Genomic DNA, 20,698 nt, shown 5'->3' with positions numbered 1-20,698 from the left:
GTGCCTTAATCGCATGTCGAGGCTCATATCGCAAGTCATACTGAGAGAGCTCGATGGCCCAAGTCTTCATTCTTTCCGCTAAGTTGGGTTTTTGGAGCACTTGGTGGATTCCTTGGTTCGTTCTCACGGCCACTTGGTGACCCTGGAAGTATTGCCGTAATCTTCGGGAAGAGGTTAGCAGTGCTAGAGCCAGCTTCTCTAGTTTGTTGTATCTCAGTTCTGCTCCTTGCAGCGCTCTACTCACGAAGTAAATTGGTTGTTGAACCTTTCCTTCTTCGCGTAGCAAAACTGCCGCCAGCGCCTCCTCCGTTACGGCCAGGTACAGGTAGAGCGATTCTCCGACTTTGGGCTTCCCGAGCACGGAAGGTGTTGCGAGGATCTCTTTGAAATGCTTAAATGCTTCCTCACATGCTGGGGTCCATTCAAACACTATTCCTTTTTTCATAAGATTGAAAAATGGCAGCGCCTGAGCAGCCGACGCCCCAAGGAAACGGGATAAGGCGGTGAGTTTACCCGACAGCCTCTGAACATCCTTGACGCAGCCCAGACTCTTCATTTGGAGTATTGTTTGGCACTTTTCCGAGTTGGCTTCGACCCCCCTTTGGGTTATCATGAACCTTAGGAATTTTTCTGCTTCCATGGCAAAGGCGCATTTGAGTGGGTTGAGCCTCATGCCGTGTTGTCGGAGGGAGGCAAACACATTTCTCAGGTCGCTCATGAGGTCCTCAGGCCGGGTGGTCTTTGCAAGGATATCATCTACATACACCTCCACAGTTTTGCCTATGAGATCACTAAATATCTTGTTCATTAGCCTTTGGTATGTTGCCCCGGCGTTCTTCAGGCCGAACGACATTACCGTGTAGCAATATATCCCTCCCGGTGTTATGAACGTTGTTTTCTCTTCGTCAGGCCGGTGCATCGGTATCTGATTATAGCCAGAGTAAGCGTCCATAAAGCTTAGGTACCGATATCCCGCCGCTGCATCGACCAGTGCATCAATGTTGGGCAGAGGGTAGCAGTCCTTTGGGCATGCTCTGTTCAGATCAGAGTAATCTACACACATCTTCCATTTCCCATTGTGCTTTTTCACCAGGACTACATTCGACAGCCATGTCGAGTAGTCGAGTTCTCGAATAAATCCTGCTTCGAGGAGGCTAGCCGTCTGCCTGGCCACCTCCTCTGCTCGCTCTTGCGACATCTTCATCCTCCTTTGAGCTACCGGTCTGGACTCTGCCATCACGGCCAAGTGGTGTGACATGAGTTGGGGGTCTATTCCCGGCATATCGGCTGGCGTCCATGCAAATAGGTCGCCATTAGCTCTAATAATTTCCATTAGGGGCTCTTTCAAGTCGTGTGGTAGGTTTCTATTCACGAAGGTGAACTTCTCCTCTGTGTCACCGACTCTGAATTTCTCCAAGTTCCCCTCTGGCTCGGGTCTGGGTTTGTCTTCGACTCTTTCTCCAAATCTCCTTTTATGGATCCCACGGATCCGTCGTCAGCCACGAACTTCATTACCAGTATCTTTGTGCTGATTACTGCCCCGAGGTCGTTGATGGTTTTTCTCCCTAGGGTGATGTTGTAGGCTATGGAGTCTCGTAGAACCACGAACTTGGCCATCACCGACCTTCGCCACTGTCCTGATCCTACAGATATTGGTAGGGAGATTATCCCATCTGGTTTGATGAAGTGGTCGCCCAAACCTACAACACCGTGCTGATGTGTCTTTAGATCGGCATCTCGTAGGCCCAAGGCGTCGAACACGTTGCGAAACATGATATTCGAGTCGGCCCCGGTGTCCACGAGGATTCACTTGATGAGGCCGGTTCCCACTCTGGCCATGATAACCATGGGAGGATTTTCCGCGGCCTCCTCGAACCATTGGTCCTCTAGATCGAATGAGATAGGTGGGAGCCTCTTGGAGCTTCGCACAGAGGATGAGGAAACCGCCAGGACCTTGGTGTCTTTCTTGTGTGCCGATCTCGACCTTGGGGGTGCGTCCCGCGCCGTTACCACATTCACTATGGTAAGGCCGTGCTCGTGTCCCTGATCAGATGGGAGAATTCGGCTAGTTTCCCGTCCCGGATCGCTTGTTCCAGCGCGTCCTTCAGGTCGAAGCAATCCTGTGTCTTGTGTCCATAGCCTTTGTGATAGACACAGTAAAGGCTTTTGTTTCCCCCAGTCCAGTCCTTCAAAGGTCGGGGTTTCGACAAAATCCCCTTCTCGACTATCTGTTGATAAACTTCTATGATGGGGACGGTGAGGGGGGTGTAATTGGTGAACTTCCCGACTCAAGGAAACGGCCTGGGCGTCTTGCTCAGACCGCTGTCTTTGGCGTGTTCCTTATATCTTTCTCCGCTACTGTGATGCCGGGTTTGACTGTAGGAGGGTTGCCGTTTGTTGGCGGCCACGACCTGACTGACTTCTTCATCATTGATATATTTCCTGGCTACGACCTGGATCTCCTGCATCTTCCGCATCGGCTTCGTAGTAAGATGCTTCCTGAAGTCTTCGATGAGGAGTCCGTTTGTCAAGCACAGGCTAGCTACAGAATCAGTTAGCCCGTTGATCTCCAAGTATTCATTGTTGAAGCGGTCTAGGTATTTTCTGGTCGGCTCACCGGACCTCTGAGTCACCCCGAGCAAATTCATCGGGTGCTTTGCCTTGGCGATTCTAGTAGTAAATTGGGCTAGAAAAGCGCAGCTAATGTCCGAAAACCTGGCCACCGAGCCCTGCGTGAGGCTGTTAAACCACCGTATTGCAGGTCCCGCTAGGGTGACCGGAAAAGCGCGACACCTTACCTCGTCTCCCACTCCCTCCAGGTTCATCCTGGCCTCAAAGGCCGTAAGGTGCTCCTACGGGTCTTGGGTTCCGTCATACCTCATGTCCGTCGGCTTATCAAAGTGTTTTGGCAGCCGGATCTCAAGGATGGAACTATGAAACGGGGTTGCGCCCATTATCACTGGTCCCCGCGTTCTCCTTATTCTACGCTCGCCGCCTTCCCGTCGACCGTCTTCCCGGTCTCAATCTGTGGTGCGTGAGTGCGTCTCCTCTCGCGTCTGTCGTAAATGATGGGATCGCGGCGTCTTTTTGGGCGTCTTTCATCCCTGGCGCTCTCGGGCTCAGATCGTGGACTAGCCGTTCGTTGGGAGTGGCTTCTCGGAGGGGAACGAGAGTAACTTGATTCGGGAGTTGGTTGGCGATGCTCCCGATCTGCCAGCTGGCGCTCCAGGTTCTGCATCCTGTGGCGCAGTTCCTGCATTATTCTGGCGCTGTTGTCGCCAGTTCCCCCGAAGGGGCGTCTTTCTTGGGAACGTGTGGTTCGTCGAGGAGGGGATTTCGTGCGCTCCCGGGAGGATGCCACGGAGGCTTCCCCTCTGTGCCCGACCTCGCGCCCTGCTCCTCCTGGGCCCAGCACAACTTCCATTCAGGCGTCCCCACAGCCGGCGCCAATATTCGGTAGGTCGGGTACCGGACGGTTCGGGTTGGTACTTCGGTTGTTGAGAGGGAATCGCCTGATTCCGGGTTGCTAGGTGACAAACCCCAATTTGACGGTTTGTTTTGCATTGAATTTAGAGTATTTCGATAACCTTTTGTCACATTTAGCCTAGGAATTAGCATGATTTTGTTGTCTCTCCCATATTTGTGCTTAAGTGTGAAAACATGCTTTTTAAGCCTTATTTTGATGAATTCTAGTTCTTCTTTGATTCCATAAGATGCCTTGATGTGTTTGCTAGTAATTCCAGGATTGAAATAGGCTAGGCATGGATCAAAGGAAGCAAGGAAGGAAGCATACAAGTGGAGAGAAGCATAAAAAGTCAAAGAAGCAAAGTCAGCCATGCACGCGCACGCGCACAAGGCGCTCGCGCGCACATCGCAGAATTAGCCAAGGACGCGCACGCGCACCATGCGCACACGCACCGATGATGGCACATGACCTCATTAAATGCAACACGTGCCTGGCGATTTGAGAGGGTTTCTGAACCCATTTTTGGCGCCAAATTGCTAAGGGAAAGGAATAAAAGGATGAAGGATTAAGGGGAAGGGGGGATCATCACTTTTGGACTAATCATCATCACTTCAAACCACTAATCACTTTTAGTTTAGAGTTTTAGAGAGAGAAGCTCTCACTTCTCTCTAGAATTAGAATTAGGGTTAGGTTTAGTTCTTAGGTCTAGATTTAGATTCATGTTCTTCTACTTCTACATCTCAATTCCTTGTAGTTACATTCATTCTTCTTCCATTCCTTAGTTGTAATTTCCTTTATGTTGTTCTTATATTTTGTTGTAGATCTACTATTGTTCCTTCCATTTTCTTTCAATTCAATAAGAGGTAATTCATAACAATTGTTCTTCTTTGCTTTTCTATTGTTGATCTCTTGCCTTTGTAGTTGTAGATTCCTTTAATTCTTGCAATTAATAATGTTTACTTCTACTGCACTCTATGTGTTTGTTGAAATGTCTCTTTTAGTTTTAGTGTAGGTTTTGTTCCTCTTGGCCTAGGTAGAGTAATTAGTGACACTTGAGTTATCTAATTCCTTTGTTGATTGATAATTGGAGAGATTGCTAATTGGTTTGGAGTGCACTAAAGCTAGTCTTTCCTTGGGAGTTGGCTAGGACTTGTGGCTCAAGTCAATTCATCCACTTGACTTTCCTTTAATTAGTAAGGGTTAACTAAGTGGTAGCAATGAACAATTCTCATCACAATTGAGAAGGATAACTAGGATAGGACTTCTAGTTCTCACACCTTACCAAGAGCCTTTTATAGTTGTTAGTTTATTTTCATTGCCATTTACATTTCATGCTTCTTATCCAAAACCCCAAAATAACTCATAACCAATAACAAGACACTTTATTGTAATTCCTAGGGAGAACGACCCGAGGTCCAATACTTCGGTTTATAAATTTTAGGGGTTTGTACTAGTGACAAACAACTTTTTGTATGAAAAGATTATTGCTTGGTTTAGAAACTATACTTTACAACGAGAATTCATTTGTGAAATTCTATACCATCAAAAATCCATTCATCACTAGGCTGGAGGAGGTATGCCGACCTCCCGAGCTCTTCGCGTGGAGAGGGGGTGTCACCTGCAAAGACACTCTGACGCTCTAGTCAGTCAGGTGTGCAGGCGAAAAGGTAAGAGAATGGTATGTGACGTACCTTGGGGGAGGGATATGACCCTCCCCATATATACTGTGTCAGTAGTGGGTCCCACAAGAGCAGACCAACCTTCCTCGAAGCTTCCTCATACAGCTGTAGTGGAGAGCTGTTAAGGACGCGCGTCCGGGTCGGTAGTTGGGCTGCTTGCACCCGACCGTTCGGGTCAGCTGGCTTTCGGGTCGGGTCGGCCCGCATTCTGTTTGGGCCAGGCCGTAATAAATATATATATATATATTATTTTTAATTTTTTTACGGGCATAAGACCATCTTCAGTAGGGAATTCATTCCAGTTCCTATTTATGACCCACCTGTCATAAAAAGTAACTCCACATCAGCTTTTGCATCATAAAGAATAAACAAGAACTCAAAGAATCTCTCTCTTCTCCCTTAGAAGGAACTAACTTTAATCCCTATTGTGGTCCCACTTAATTAATTAATTAAAGTAATTAAAATTAATATAATTATTATTTTTTTATAATAATATTATTTAAATTTATAAATTCAAAATAATTCAATATGATAAAATATTAAAATAAATAATTTAAATTTGATTAGTATTTTAAATTTTATAAATAAAAATAAATAATCCAACTAAAAATTATTTTATAATATGTAAAAATTAAATTTATTTTTTATGTAAAATAAATTTAATTAATTATGGTTTAATATAACAATATAAATAATATTTGATATTGATTTAACATAATTATTTATATTAATTATAATTTAATATAATTAATTATTAAATAATTAATATAAATAATTAATTAAATAGATATATAAGTATTTAATATATATATTTAATATATTTTTATTTTTTTATTAACTTACCACATGGCATGATTTTATTGGTTGTTGTAAGTCTCTGTTTAGAAGAACTCTCAACCTTAATCCACGTAAAGTTTTTTTTTTTCACTCCAATAATAATTGAGTCTCCATATATCAAAAGAAAAATTCTATTTCTTAGCATTGGAGTTGCTCTAAAAGATGTTCATCAATATAGTAGAATTTTCGTTAGTTGAACCTGAGCCGCCGGCATTTATTATTATCTTTATGTGCAAGAAAAATATGATGCAAATTATTATAATTTATTAGGAATCTTCCACAATCCATATACATGCCACCAAAACATGCAGATAACTTGCAGCACACCTCATTTGACCATTCCCATGTTTTCGCCACATTTTATTTATTTTATTGGTTCTGGGAGGGATGTTTTGCTAACATTGCTTTGACTGCATTGTGAATTGCTTGCTATATATTCAAGTTATCATTCCTTTAATTTGATATCTATGTTTATAACATTTTAAAATAATATATATATAAATGAAATAAGTGTTTGTTTAGACGTTATTAAATTAATAAAAATATATTTTTTTTATTTTTTAGTGTGTTTGATAAATTTTAATAGTAAAAATAGAAGTACTAGAAAAATAAAAAATATTTTTTTTTAAAAATTACAATTTATATTTTTTAAAAGTTTTTTTTAAAAAAAGATTTTTTTTATCTAATAAATAAACAAAAAATATTTTTATCTTATTTTATCTAAACATAATTAATAAATAAAAAAAATTGTTTACATGAGATATCTAAATATAAAATTATTTTTATTTTTGTAAAAAATCTTTTAAAAAAAAATCATTAAAACAAATCTTTTCTAAAAATAGCATTTAAACAAGTCCTACGTATATTATTTTCTTTTACTATAGTATGTATTTATGACATTATATAATTAAATATTAATTAAATTATATATTTTTAATGAAATTTTTATATTATTTTAAATTTTGTAATTAAGTTATTTTTATATCAAAAATATTAAAATTAATAAAATATTTTTTTAAAAATATATAATTAAAGATATAATTAAATTTTTAATTGTGAATATTTTTAATTTATAAAAAAAATATTTGATTAATTTTAATATTTTTTATATTAAAAAATTAATTACAAAATAAAAAGTAGTATAAGAATTTAAAATATGGAAGCTTATTTTAAAAAGGAAAAATATATAAGACAAAAAAAAGAAAAGTTGTAAAATATTATTATATAAGCTAAAGTAAAGAACGTCTTGACAATTCTTTCTGATTACTGGTTTCTCCAGAGACATTCACTTAAAATAATGAAATTAATACTTTCTATACACCCCCATTATTAATTATAGGTTTGAGTGGAGTTATTTATCAAAAAGTATTGGAAGACTATAAAATTATGAGAATAAAAAAGTAGTTTCCTAAATATTCACTAGTTAAGGTTTTGTACGTATGAGAAGAAGGAAATGCAGAAGAAAGAAGGATCGGGAAGGGAAAAAAAATAAAGTCAAAAGGGTTTTTTATTTCTCAAGATATATTTGAATGAAAGAAAAATAAAAAGAAGAGAAAAAAAAACCTATTTTTTAAAGTGAAAAGTTGAAAGGGAAGAAGTAGAGTTAGTGTCAAATGATGATGTTTTTATTTTTATATTATAAAAATGTATTCCATCAATAATAGTTTATTATATATTTAATATAGAATGACTTTGCTATTTATTTATTGATGAATAACATAAATAAAATTTAAATAATTTATTCCATCCATTTATGTTGTTTTGAATCTATTAAGTATTACTAAAATATTGTGCACACTATAAATCGTTATTAAATTAATCATTATGTATATAATTGTTGGATATTTTTATATATATTAGTTCATATATTTAATTTTTAACTAATTAATCAGCTACTAGAATAACTATGTATGCTATTGATGAATAATAATTAAACTTATTTATAGTAATATAATAATTTTTTTATATATAATACGTAATTTTATAGGTTGTAGTTAGGGCTAGCAATTCATACTCTACTCGCAGGTATCTAATCCGGTCCAATCCGTTTTGGATAGGGTAGGGTACGGTCCGAGTATACCTATGGGTAGGGTACAGTCTAAATATGCCTGCGGGTAGGGTAGGGTACGAGTTTAGGGTGTACCCTACCCTATCCTATCCGCACCTCATATATAACACATATTTTACAAAAGTTAGGTATATAGTGAAGGAAGTGAGAGTTGAACCCACAACTTCCCTTATGTAATGACTTACAATAAATGAACAACTACTCAACCAGTTAGTTAATTTAGAAATTTAAAGCATTAGTTTTTTATTTTTTATGTTATTAATATGTATAAAATTCAAAATGATTGAATTTTATATTTACTTTGGAAAATTTTGATATTTCTGCGGATAGAGTAGGATAGGATAGTGTTTAAAATTTTAGGGCGCAGGATTCTCAACTTACGAATAGAGTAGGATAGAGTTTTAATAAAATTTTCAACTCGTAAATAGGGTTAGGTCCAGACCCTATCCTACCTTACCTTACCATTGCCAGCTTTAATTGTAGTTGATTGACTTTATGGTTGATTAATTATTATAATCTTTTTTATTATATGTTAATAACTATAAAAAGTTGTTGGTCACGTACTTTTATATGAATATGTTATGAAACAGGATGATGAAGAGTAAAAATTTAGAGTTTGATTTGAAATTAATTTTTTTAAAGATATTTTTATGTAAAAAAATAGTTACAAAGTATTAAATAATTTGATATATTTAATTAAATTATTTAATATAATATATATTTATATATATATTTTCATGTGAATAACTATTTGATTTATTTTTATTTTTTCCTTTTGTTTGCTCATATGAGAGGGCGTATTTAAAACAATTAAAACTGATTCGCCATGTGGGAATAAAACGACGAGAGGGAACATTATTATTATTTTAATTAAAAAAATAAAATGTGGGAATATTTACTAAAAGAGAGAGACATACAAATTTATTTTAAGAAGGGTAATTAACTTTCCATATTAAAAAAGTGAAATTTATTAAATTTTCTTCACAATGAAAATTTTAGTTACATGAATAATTTCAAGCTAATTTTATAATTCAAACGTAAAGTTATTTAAGTTTTAATCAAATTTTATTTAAAATGAATTTGAATCAAAATGAAATCCTAAGAAGACTGTTATGTCATTATTATATATAATTACACAATAAAAAAAAAAGAATTTGTTTTTGGTGACTAAAAAAAAAAATTGGTAATAGAATAAGAATGACTGGATAAATTTTCCTCAGAAAAAACCTCAAGTTAAAACATAAACTATTGGAGTTTTCCATTAACATTCAACTAATTTTTTTTTTTTTTTAATTGGTAAAAAAAATGAGCAAAACTATATAAACACAAAAAACCAGTTACAATATGAAAATACACATTTAATAATATTTATATATAGAAAGTTTGATTATGTTATTATAAAAAAGAGAAAATTTCAGTCTTTTTTTTTTAGATAAATGTTAAAATGACACTCACTTCCTCCTCTATTTATCAAATATATATTCTTCTCCTTTATAATTTTTAAAAAACCTCATTTTTAATCAATTTTAAATTTTTTGTGTTAACTAACATTAATTTTATCTATTTTTCAAAAAAAATAAATTATTTTTTTATAAAAATATCCTTTAACAATTTTTTTTTGTGAATAAATTTTGTTTTTAAAAATATCCTTTAATAAATTATTTTTCTATTAATTAAATTGTATTTATACCAAAATATTTTTTAAAAAATTTTAAGAAAATCTAAAAAAAAAGCCATCTGAAGAAGGAGAAGCCTGAATCCTAAGAGCTTGTTTGGGTGAGCTTTTAAGAAAATATTTTTTTTAGTTGTCTTTTTTTAAAAGATCTTATAAAAAAATAAAAGTAATTTTATGTTTGGGTATCTCATGCAAAAAGATCTTTTTATCTATCAATTATGTTTGGGTATAACGATATAAAAGTACTTTTTTATTTATTTATTAGATGAAAAACATCTTTTTTTTAAGAGAAAAAGATCTTTTAAAAAAGATGTAAATTACAGCTTCTCAAAAAAGATTTTTTTTTTATTTTTCTAGTGCTGTTACTTTTACTACTAAAAATTTGCCAAACACGCTAAAAAATAAAAAAAGATATTTTTTCATTAAAAAAAATTTTATTTTATCAAAATAATAGCGTCCAAACAAGCACTAAGACAACCTTCAGAAACAAGGGTGACTGTCATTTGTGTTTTTGTAAAAAATAATTTGATCATTAAAAAAATAATTTGTTAACTTATAAAAAAAATAATTTGATCATTAAATTTTTTTTAAAAAAAGATTTATTAAAAATATAATTTAATCAATAAAAAAATAATTTGTTAAAAAGTATTTTGATAAACAAAATTTAATCACAAAAGAAAATAAAAATTTGGTAAAAGATATTTTTTTAAAAAAAAAATGTGTAAAGTTAACGTTAATCAACACAAAAAATTTAAAATTGACTAAATATGAGATTTTTTAAAAATTATAAGATGAGTATATATTTTATAAATAGAAAGAATGAGAATATTATTTTAGTATCTTTCAAAAAAGAAAAGTGTAATTTTCTCTATAAAAAATTGATTATTATGCTATATATGATAGGTTTAATAATAATTATTCTAATAGCTAATTATTTTATTAAAAAATATGTGAAATAACTTTTGTGTATATACTATATAGTGACCATTTTTGTTAGGAAAAGTATATGGAACCAAAAGGTTACCAGCCAAAAACTAAACAAAACCACATTAATTTATATTAATTATTAATTTTAAATTTTTTAAATTCAAAATTTAAAAAATTTAAAATTGATTAAGTAAACCTAATTAAAACCTATAAAAACATTCCTCTTCTCTCTCGTATTAATCTACCCACCTCTAACAATCACACACAGACCTCTCTCTTTCAGCAATGCTGCTGGAAACGCCGGCGACTTCCATGCTCTCCGCGACGCCCTCAACAAGCGCATATAAAGTTTAACATCTTGAAACTCTCCATCTATTGTTTTGATTGCCTTATCAGATAAAAAGGAATCTAACTTACTGCAGAAAGCATCAGTGCCGTTGCATCTCTAGTTCGGCACGACATTTAGAGGCTGTCTCTGGTAATTTCTTCAAGGATTTCACAGAATCTTTCCCCTTGATAAACACCAATGCTTTCGGTTGTTGTGTTATCTTTATAAGGCTATGGACTGCATGCTTTGGACAGGACATGTGGGGTGGCAAATTTGTATTTCGCTGACTTTCCCAATTGTGATGATATGCGAACCGGATCAAAATATTTAGGATTTGATAGGGGGTTCACACTTCTTAACTCTCCATTGATGATCCTGTTTGTTGATGTGAATGTCATGAATTATAAAAAAAAACATTCATTTAATATAAAAAAAAATCCTAATACTTAACAAAAGAAACATCCAATTATATTTTAGCAAAAAATAATTAAAAATTTATAAAATTTAAAAAAAATATGAAATTCTTAAAGAAATAGAGACATTCATATTTGCAATACAAAAAAATTCGAAAAATATATAAAAGAACATCCATTTAGTATTGATTCGTCCGAACACTGGGTAGGCCGAGCTTAAGTACTTCCGAGTGAGTCGTCAACGGAGAGGAAGAGCTTCACGTCGGCCGATGGACAAACACCGCGGCGGGAATACCTGCAAAAGATACTCCGACGCTCAAGTTAGTAATAGTCTCAGAAGAGAGAGAAAGAGAGGGTGATTAAGTGAGAGTGAATAAATGAATATGGAAACTGGTAGTGGAACCTGAGGCCTAGCCGAGTGTATTAGCTAGGTTTTATAGAAGTTGGTTTCTACCCGTTAGTGGGTGAGTCCTAGTTTATAGATTAGTTAAGATATTCTGTTATGGTGCTATAAATCTGCTGAGCACGTTTCTCATTTTCAATTTAGGTGATGCTGCTTCGGTCCTGATCACGTGCCGAGATTTTCGGGCAGTTGTTACGGGACCGAGCTTTATGATGCACGTGTCTTTTTATTCGAATGAGTGAGGCCGAGCTTATCTGCTTTTGTTCCGAGTTTGTTTAGTGCGGCGTCGGCCTCGGATATTAGTGTGCCGAGTATTCTGGGCGACCGAGGATACAGGTAACGTATCATAGCCCCCAAGCTTGCCTTGGTTTGGATAAGACTAAGGCGAGCTTTGTATACTTCGGATGGCCAAATCCTCGGTCGCTTTTATGTGTGCTCCTCACAGCCCCCGAGCTTGTCTTAGTTTTGGCGCATTGGTGTTTTGAAATGGTTTGTAGCATTTATTGCCTGCGTTGTTCTTCGTGCGGTAATGAATGATTGATTTGATTGCATTTGTAAGTTTCGAGGAGCCCCTGACCGTTTGATTTGCTGAGTGTTGATCGTGGGCTTTCTAAGGGTGTAGATCATAGGGAGACGTTTCATATGTAACTGCCTTTCCACTATGTAATAAACGTGCTCCCCTTCCTTAATATTTTTCCTTTGTGTTTGGTGCTTCTGCGTTTTTCGGAGAAGATGAGTAAAAAAGGTGAGTGTTGATTCATTTTCTTGCTGCTTCTCCCTACTTCTCTTAGTTTTGATTTTCTGCTCCCTGTTCTTATGGAAGGTACAGTGTCTAATGAAGGTGGGGGGGGGGGGTTTATATGGTTGGGTTGATTCTAGGGTTAAGGAGTATGTGTCTCAGTTTAGCGATAAAGAGTCTGTTGATATGCTGGGTTCGAATGTTTGGGTTAGGAGTGGTAGTGATATAATGATAGAGATACTTCCCTGTGGTGTTGATGACCGGGTTTTTCATTCTCGTGATGATTGGGCTTACTTTTATATGTACAGCTGCCTTTTTACTGAATTGGGGGTTAGGGTCCCTTTTACTGACTTTGAATGTGGTGTTCTTTATTGGTTGAATTGTGCTCCGAGTCAACTTCACCCAAACTCCTGGGGGTTTGTTAGGGCTTTTGAGGTGTTGATGGAATTTCTTGAGCAGCCGCCCTCTCTTCGGTTGTTTTTCTCCTTGTTTCAAGCTAAAGGGGTTAGCCGAGGTCTCTGGATTAATCTAAGTAGTTACCCCCGTCGCGCTATTTTTGGCCTTTATAAGTCTTCTTTTAAGGACTTTAAAACTATGTATGTTAAAGTGAGGAGTGTACCTGAGGAGTTTCCTTTTTATCTAAATGAGTTTCTTGTTGAGAAGTTCCCTTTATCTTGGTGTTCCGAGCCTGTGCAAGCGTTAGACGTGGATGATAGGTCGGTTGATGATCAACTTGTGATGGAGTTTCTGTTTGAAGAGTTGGGTCCGAAGGGTTTGCTATCTATGTCCGAATTGTTAAAATGGGATTCTGATAGAGAGGCGGTTCTGAGATATCTAGGTAAATTAGTTGTTTTTTGATTAGTTTGTCGTTTTTGTCCTTGTCTGTTCTTACCTTGTTGGCTTTTTGGTGCAGGTGAAAAGGTGCCTACGATTACTACTGCTGGTTTGAAGTCATTCTTCAATCAGCGGAAGAAGGCTGAGAAGGGGAGCTCGGCTACCAATGCTGATAGAGACCTTGTGATTCAGTCCGAGGCTGCTCTTAAGTCTAAACGAAAGAGGGGTTTCGCGAAAGAAAAGATTGCCGAGACTTTCCTGAAGGAAGGGGAGTCTTCTGTGGAGCTTTAGCGAGTGGAGTCTGCCTATGAGTCTCAAAAAAGACTGCATGGCTATTCGGAAGATGTTCATTGTCGCTCGTTGTGGGGAAAACTGTACCCTTTTTCTGTCATGGCTGATGAGCTGTGTTGCTTCCCAGATGATATGAAGATGATCGAGGATGTTGGTCATGTAGGAGTGAGCCGTTTGATGCAGGTGAGGGTTGTATTTTGTCTTAGTGTGCATTTGTTATATTTTGTTGATGTTCTTTGTTTTGGTGTTAGGTCATTGGTGCACGTATGGTAGCTGTTGGTCGTGCTCAAGAGCTAGTTTTTGAGAGAGAGCACAAGTCTGCTGTGGATGTTGCCGAGCTGCCTTCGGCTTTGGAAAAAAAAGGATAAGACTATTATGGAATTGTCCTCCTCGCTGAAGTTGAAAGAGTCCGAGCTTGCTGATGAAAAACGTCTTCATCTTTCTTGTGCAGAGGAGGTGAAGGCTGTTAAGGCTGACAATGATTGCTTGGGGTCAAGGGTGAAGGAGTTGCAGACTGAGGTTTATGAGTCATATGCACAAGGCTTCGAGTGCGCTGTTTCTCAAGTGCGGGTGCTGTTTCCTGGATCAGATGCGGATATGCTTGATGCAACTAAAGTGGTTGTGAACGGGCAGCTTGTGGGTGATGGTGCTGCTGCTTCAGATGGTAGTGGGGAGTCTAGTATTGGCGATAAGGCAGACTAGGCCTTTAGTATTTGTTTATTTTGCATATGTGTAGCCTCTTTTGAACTTTGTGGCTGTCTGTCTTGAACTTTATGAATATTTGGTGGAAATGTTTTGGGTGCCAAGTATATAATCTTGGTTGTGACACTTTTTGTTTTCCGAGGATACAGCTCGGCTTGATGATGACTTATAAAATTTGATATTTTGGATAAACTTATGATTGTGTGTTAGAAGTAGTCGTGTATATATAAATCGAAGATGGCCGAAGCCATTCTGTTTAAGTGAACTTGTTTGGAAATGAGAGTAGATGTTCTAGTGTAGAACTTGTATTTCTGAATAGAAGCACGTTAGGATTTGTTTAAGCGATTTGATGATATTGTTTGTTTGTACTTCTTCTGAGCAGTATGCTTGGCATGTGCATGTTGTTTTCCGAGTATGAAGCTCGGATTTATTTTAAATGTTTATTTGTTGGAATGTATGGTAGAAACCATCGTAAAAAATGTTAGTTTGCACTTTGTCCGAGTATTTATGCTCGGTATGCGTTTGTAGACTTCCGAGTATGAAGCTCGGATTAGTTTGTTCATTGGGAAAAATCGTTAACTTGTTTTTGTGGTGGAGGTTTTCCGTGGAATAAGCTCGGCTCGTGATGGTAGGGTTCCGAGGATTATGCTCGGATAATTTGAAGTGTTTACTAACTGGAATGTATGCTAACTGTCAAAATGAGAACTGTTTTGGTTGCACATTAAGTTGTATGGGTACAATGATTTGTTGCGTCTGGCCTCATTAAAACCCTTTCCGAGTAAAACCCTTGTGTTTTGGGAAAAAACCGTCGGAGGGAAAAAGAGTACCATCATTCGCTTATTACACAGGCCATGTCACGATTGATATTCCCTTAGAGAGGAGACGTTCCATGTTCCCGGAAGTTGCTCTCCTCTAAGGGTTTCTAATTTGTAAGCCCCCTTTCCGAGGTTTTGAAGGACTCGGAAAGGTCCTTCCCAATTTGCTGCTAATTTGCCATGTGAGGAAGGTTTCCGTGCATCTTCTGTTCGTCTAAGTACAAGGTCTCCATTGTTGAAAGATCTGTGAACTACTCTTTTATGGTGTCTCTGCTCTAGGTAGCGCTTTCTGGCTCGCTGCTTTATGGCAGAGATGTCTCTGTCTTCTTCTACAAGGTCCAATTCGGCCATCCGAGCTTGTTGATTGTTTGCTTGATTATAGAGCTCCGCCCTTAATGTTGGGACGCTGACCTCTATTGGAATGAGAGCTTCTGCACCATATACCAACTTGAAGGGAGTTTCCCCTGTGGCAGATTGGATGGTGGTGTTGTAACCCCATAGGATTTCTGGGATGAGGTCGGCCCACTCTCCTTTAGCTTCGCCGAGCTTTTTCTTTAATCCCTGCAATATAATTCTGTTAGCTGATTCAACTTGTCCGTTAGTCTGCGGGTGCTCTACTGAGCTGAAGTGATGTTTGATGTTAAAGTTTGTCAGAAAGGTGGCGAGCTTATGGTCTGTAAATTGTCTTCCGTTATCTGAGATTATTTCTCTTGGGATACCGAATCTGCATATGATATTTTTCCATAGAAAAGATCGCACTTTTTCTGATGTTATGTGTGCTAGTGGTTGTGCTTCTATCCACTTGGAGAAATAATCAATTGACACTAAGAGGAACTTTACCTGGCCTGGCGCTTTCGGAAAGGGTCCGAGGATATCCAATCCCCACCTATCGAAAGGCCAGCTTACCTCTATGGTATGGAGCTCTTCGGCTGGGGTCTCTGAGAGGGTGGCATGCTTTTGACAATTATCACATGCTTTGACTTTTGTGATGCAGTCCAGTTTTATCGTCGGCCAATAGTATCCTGTTCGCAAGATCTTTGCTGCTAATGCTTGGCCGCCGATATGGTTGCCACAGACTCCTTCATGCGTTTCAGCCATAACCTCCTCGGCTTCCTCTTTGCTGATGCACTTGAGCAGTGGTTGTGAATGTCCTCGCCTATATAAGGTGTTTCCGAGCGTTGTATAGAAGCTTGCTCTTCTTCTGAAGAGCGGCAAGTTTGGCTCACCTTTTGGAATGGTGCCTGTATTGATGTAATCGAGAAAAGGTGTTCGCCAATCTGGGACCTGTGTAATACTTAGAATCGTATCCTGCTCAAAACTTGGTTTGTTAAGTGTTAGCTGGGACAGTGCCGATGTGTTTTCGGCTTGCCGAGTTGTGGCTAACTTAGATAACACATCGGCCCTGGTGTTTTGTTCTCGGTTTACATGGATAATATCAAATTCTTTAAATTTTGAAATTAGACCCTTTGTTATGAGCCAGTATTTCTCTAACAAAGGATCTTTTACCTGGAATTCGCCCTTTACTTGATGTACCACTAATGAAGAGTCGCAGTACGCTGTTATCCGAGGTATCTGTAGTTGTAGGGCGAGCTTTAGTCCAGCGAGTAGGGCTTCGTATTCCGCTTGATTATTGCTTGCGTTGAAGCAGAACTGCAGTGATTGCTCAGCCACCACTTTGTTTCCTTCCTTGAGTAGTATCCCAGCTCCACTGCCTTCTTTGTTGGACGCTCCATCCACATGTATGCTCCAACTGACTTCTGTATTATGTGTGTCATTGGTCATCTCTGATATAAAGTCGGCTAGCACCTGTGACTTCAGCGTTTTCCTTGATTCGTACTGAATGTCGAACTCGGAGAGGTCGACCGACCATTTTATTAATCTGCCGGCGAGCTCGGGTTTGGTTAATATCTGTCTTAGCGGTTGGTTTGTTCGTACCACGATTGTGTGGCTTTGAAAGTAGTGCCGTAGTCTTCTTGCTGTGGTGATTAGTGCCAGCGCCAGTTGTTCTATCTTCGGGTACCTTGTTTCTGTTGGTTGTAGTACCCTACTGATGAAGTATACTGGGTTTTGCTTTCTTCCTGTTTCTGTTACTAAAACCGAGCTTACAGCATGGTTGGATACGGATAGGTATAAATACAGCGGCTTACCTGTCTCTGGTCTTTGGAGGATTGGTGGTGATGTTAAGTGTAGTTTAAGTTCGGTAAAAGCATTTTCGCATTCGTCTGTCCAGTTGAACTTCCTTCCTTTAGAGAATGTCTGGAAAAAGTGATAAGATCGGTTTGCCACTGCAAGTAGGAAACGTGACAGGGCAGCTATTCGTCCTGCAAGTTGCTGAACCTCCTTTACCGTTTTTGGGCTTGTCATGTTCAGCACGGCCTTGCACTTTTCCGGGTTGGCCTCGATGCCTCGAGATGTTAACATGAATCCCAGGAACTTCCCTCCTTGCACTCCGAACGCGCATTTGTCTGGATTAAGTCTCATGTTATATGCTCGGAGTTGTCTGAAGATTTCTACTAAGTCGTCACAGTGGGACCTCTGCATAGGTGTTTTTGCGACCATGTCATCTACATAGACCTCCATATTGCGGCCTATCTGCTATTGGAACACCTTGTCCATTAGCCTTTGATATGTCGCACCTGCATTCTTTAGGCCAAATGGCATTACCTTGTAACAAAAATTCCCATGTTCTGTTATAAAAGCTGTTTTGCTTTGGTCTTCTGGGTGCATTAGAATCTGGTTATAGCCAGAGTATGCATCCATAAAACTCAAAGCTTTGAAACCAGAGGCGTTATCAACTAATTTATCAATGCAAGGCAGTGGGTATGCATCTTTAGGGCAGGCTTTATTTAAGTTTGTAAAGTCGACGCACATGCGCCATTTACCTGAGCTTGTCCTTACCATTACCACGTTGGACAACCATGTGGTGAAGCGAATCTCTTTGATGAAACCTGCATTGAGGAGCTTCTGGGTTTCTTCGAGTGCTGCTTGCTTTTTCTCTTCTCCGAGATTTCTTTTCTTCTGTGCAACTGGTCGGACTGTTTTGTCGATTGCTAGCTTGTGGCAGATGACCTCTGGGTTGATTCCTGGCATGTCATCTGGCGTCCATGCGAAGAGGTCGGCGTTCTGACGCAGTATGTGAATGAGTTTTGCTCGGTCTGCCCCTTCTAATGCTTCTCCAACATATGTGCATTGTTTGTCATCTGATGTCAGTGTTACTTGTTGAAGATTGTCCATTGGCCGAGGTCTTTCGCCGAGGTCTTCTCTTGGGTCAAGATCGGCCAGTGTCGCTGTGTTGGCAGAAGTTTGGATGGCTTGGATCTGGGGCCGAGCTTCCTGTTTTGTTTGGACTGGTTTTAGGCCCGCGTGATAGCATTGCCGAGCTTCCTGATGGTCTGCATATACCGTGGCGATCTTGTTTTCCTGCACTGGAAACTTGACACACAGATGTAATGTGGACACCACTGCCCTGAATATGTTCAGTGCGGGTCTCCCAAGTATAATATTATAAGGGCTGTAACAGTTTACTATTAAATATTGAATATCAATTGATTTTGTCATAAGGATCTCTCCCATTGTGGTCTTTAGCCATATGTGTCCCATGATTGGGACTCTCTCTCCGGAGAACCCAATTAGCTCTCCAGAGGAGGGTTGTATCAGTTTTTCTGATAATTTCATTTTAGTAAAAGTAGAGTAAAATAAAACGTCAGCACTACTACCTGGATCTAACAATGTTTTTCTTACCAACAGCTCTCCGACCTGGATGGAAATTACCACGGGGTCGTCGAGGTTAGGGCTTGCTGATTTGAAGTCTGTTTGGCTGAAGGATATTGTGACGTCTGGTTCTTTGTCCTTCTTTGGTTGTATGGTTCCTTCGATTGCCAGCATTGCTCTATAGCTCCGCTTCCTGGCCGAGCTTGTTTCTCCTCCGCCTGCAAATCCTCCCGATATGTGGTTGATGACTCCTCTTGGCGGATCAGGAGTCGTCCTCTCTTTTTTGTCGTCAGCCGTTGCTTGCTTATGCTCTGCCCTGTCCGAGTTTCCTCCTCTGCCCTTCCGGGTTTCAATGTATTTGTCCAGGAGACCTCGGCATGCTAGTCTTTCCAGGAGGTCCTTCGCAACGATGCAGTCATCTGTGGTATGACCGAACTTTCGGTGGAAGGCACAATGTTTTGTCTTGTCCACGAATCGTTGATCCTGGTAGTTCCCTGCTCGGGCTGGTGGTTTTATGATTCTGGCGTTGAGGATCTCTCTGATGATGTTCTCTCTTCTGGTGTTAAATCTGGTGTATGTGTTGTACTTTGACGCGGGCTTAGGAGGTTTCTTTGTGTCCCTGTTGCCTGGTGATCTGAAAGTCCTTTCCTCATCTCTCCGATGTGGCTGTTTGTCTGATTTCTGGGCTTCTCAGAGTTCTTCGATCTCCATTTGCCCAGCCGCCCTTTCTCGGAATTCCTCTAGCGTCTTTGGCTTTGTTATGGCAATGGTCTCCCGAAATTTGCCAGGTCTGAGGCCGGCCTTGAGAGCGTGCAGGTGAACGGCCGGGTCCAAGTCTTGGATCTCCATAGTGGCGTCCGCGAATCTGGTCATGTAGTCTTTCAGACTCTCGTGCTGACCTTGTTTGATGGTGCCGAGAAAGTCCGAGCCATGTACATATATTCTTGACGCAGCGAAGTAATCAATAAATGATCTGGCGAGGTCTTCAAAGGAGGAGATCGAACCTGCAGAAAGTTTAGAAAACCAGAGTAACGCCGCACCATCTAGGTAAGTGGGAAATGCTCGACAGAGGACGGGCTCATTGTTCGGGCCGTTGAAGAACATCATCGATTGGAACTTCTTCACATGGGCTCGGGGGTCGCCGAACCCCTTGTACGGCTCCAGCGCGGAGGGCAGCGTAAAGTTTTTTGGCATCTGGTAATTCGTGATCTCCTCGGAAAAGGGGTTGTCGAGTGTGAGCTTTTCCTTTGGCGGGACGATGTTTAAAGGGTCCGCCGCGCTTTGAGCCGAGCCCTTGGAATTCTCTCCATTATTTTGTGTTGAGAGCTCGGCTATCCTCCGTACCTCCGCCTGAAGCTCAGTGATCTGAGCCAGGAGGTCATCCTGTGAGAGTTGTGGATTTTCCTTGTCAGCCATGTCCGAGGATCGGGAATCCTGCAAAATAAAGTAAGAGACCAAACGAAGGAAACAGTGAGGTTAGATGTACTCCGGCCCCACGGTGGGCGCCAAGTGATTCGTCCGAACACTGGGTAGGCCGAGCTTAAGTACTTCCGAGTGAGTCGTCAACGGAGAGGAAGAGCTTCACGTCGGCCGATGGACAAACACCGCGGCGGGAATACCTGCAAAAGATACTCCGACGCTCAAGTTAGTAATAGTCTCAGAAGAGAGAGAAAGAGAGGGTGATTAAGTGAGAGTGAATAAATGAATATGGAAACTGGTAGTGGAACCTGAGGCCTAGCCGAGTGTATTAGCTAGGTTTTATAGAAGTTGGTTTCTACCCGTTAGTGGGTGAGTCCTAGTTTATAGATTA

The 20,698-nt window shown here is 39.2% G+C and overlaps 1 protein-coding gene across 1 annotated transcript; it reads right to left on the bottom strand.

Annotated features, from left to right (window-relative positions):
- Positions 1 to 17,772: 17,772 nt before the first annotated feature.
- LOC112777874 (uncharacterized) lies at positions 17,773 to 19,062 on the bottom strand. The gene is made up of 2 exons (XM_025822259.1): positions 18,076 to 19,062; positions 17,773 to 17,910 (listed from the first exon to the last, which is right to left on the bottom strand). The coding sequence occupies exons 1-2, from the start codon at positions 19,060 to 19,062 to the stop codon at positions 17,773 to 17,775; spliced, it is 1,125 nt and encodes a 374-aa protein (XP_025678044.1).
- Between the last annotated feature and the right edge of the window lie 1,636 nt (positions 19,063 to 20,698).

The sequence above is a fragment of the Arachis hypogaea genome, chromosome 19 (assembly GCF_003086295.3).
Source record: "Arachis hypogaea cultivar Tifrunner chromosome 19, arahy.Tifrunner.gnm2.J5K5, whole genome shotgun sequence".
NCBI lineage: Eukaryota > Viridiplantae > Streptophyta > Magnoliopsida > Fabales > Fabaceae > Arachis > Arachis hypogaea.
Note: the sequence above shows the minus strand (reverse complement) of the source record. Positions and strands in the feature narration are given on the sequence as shown.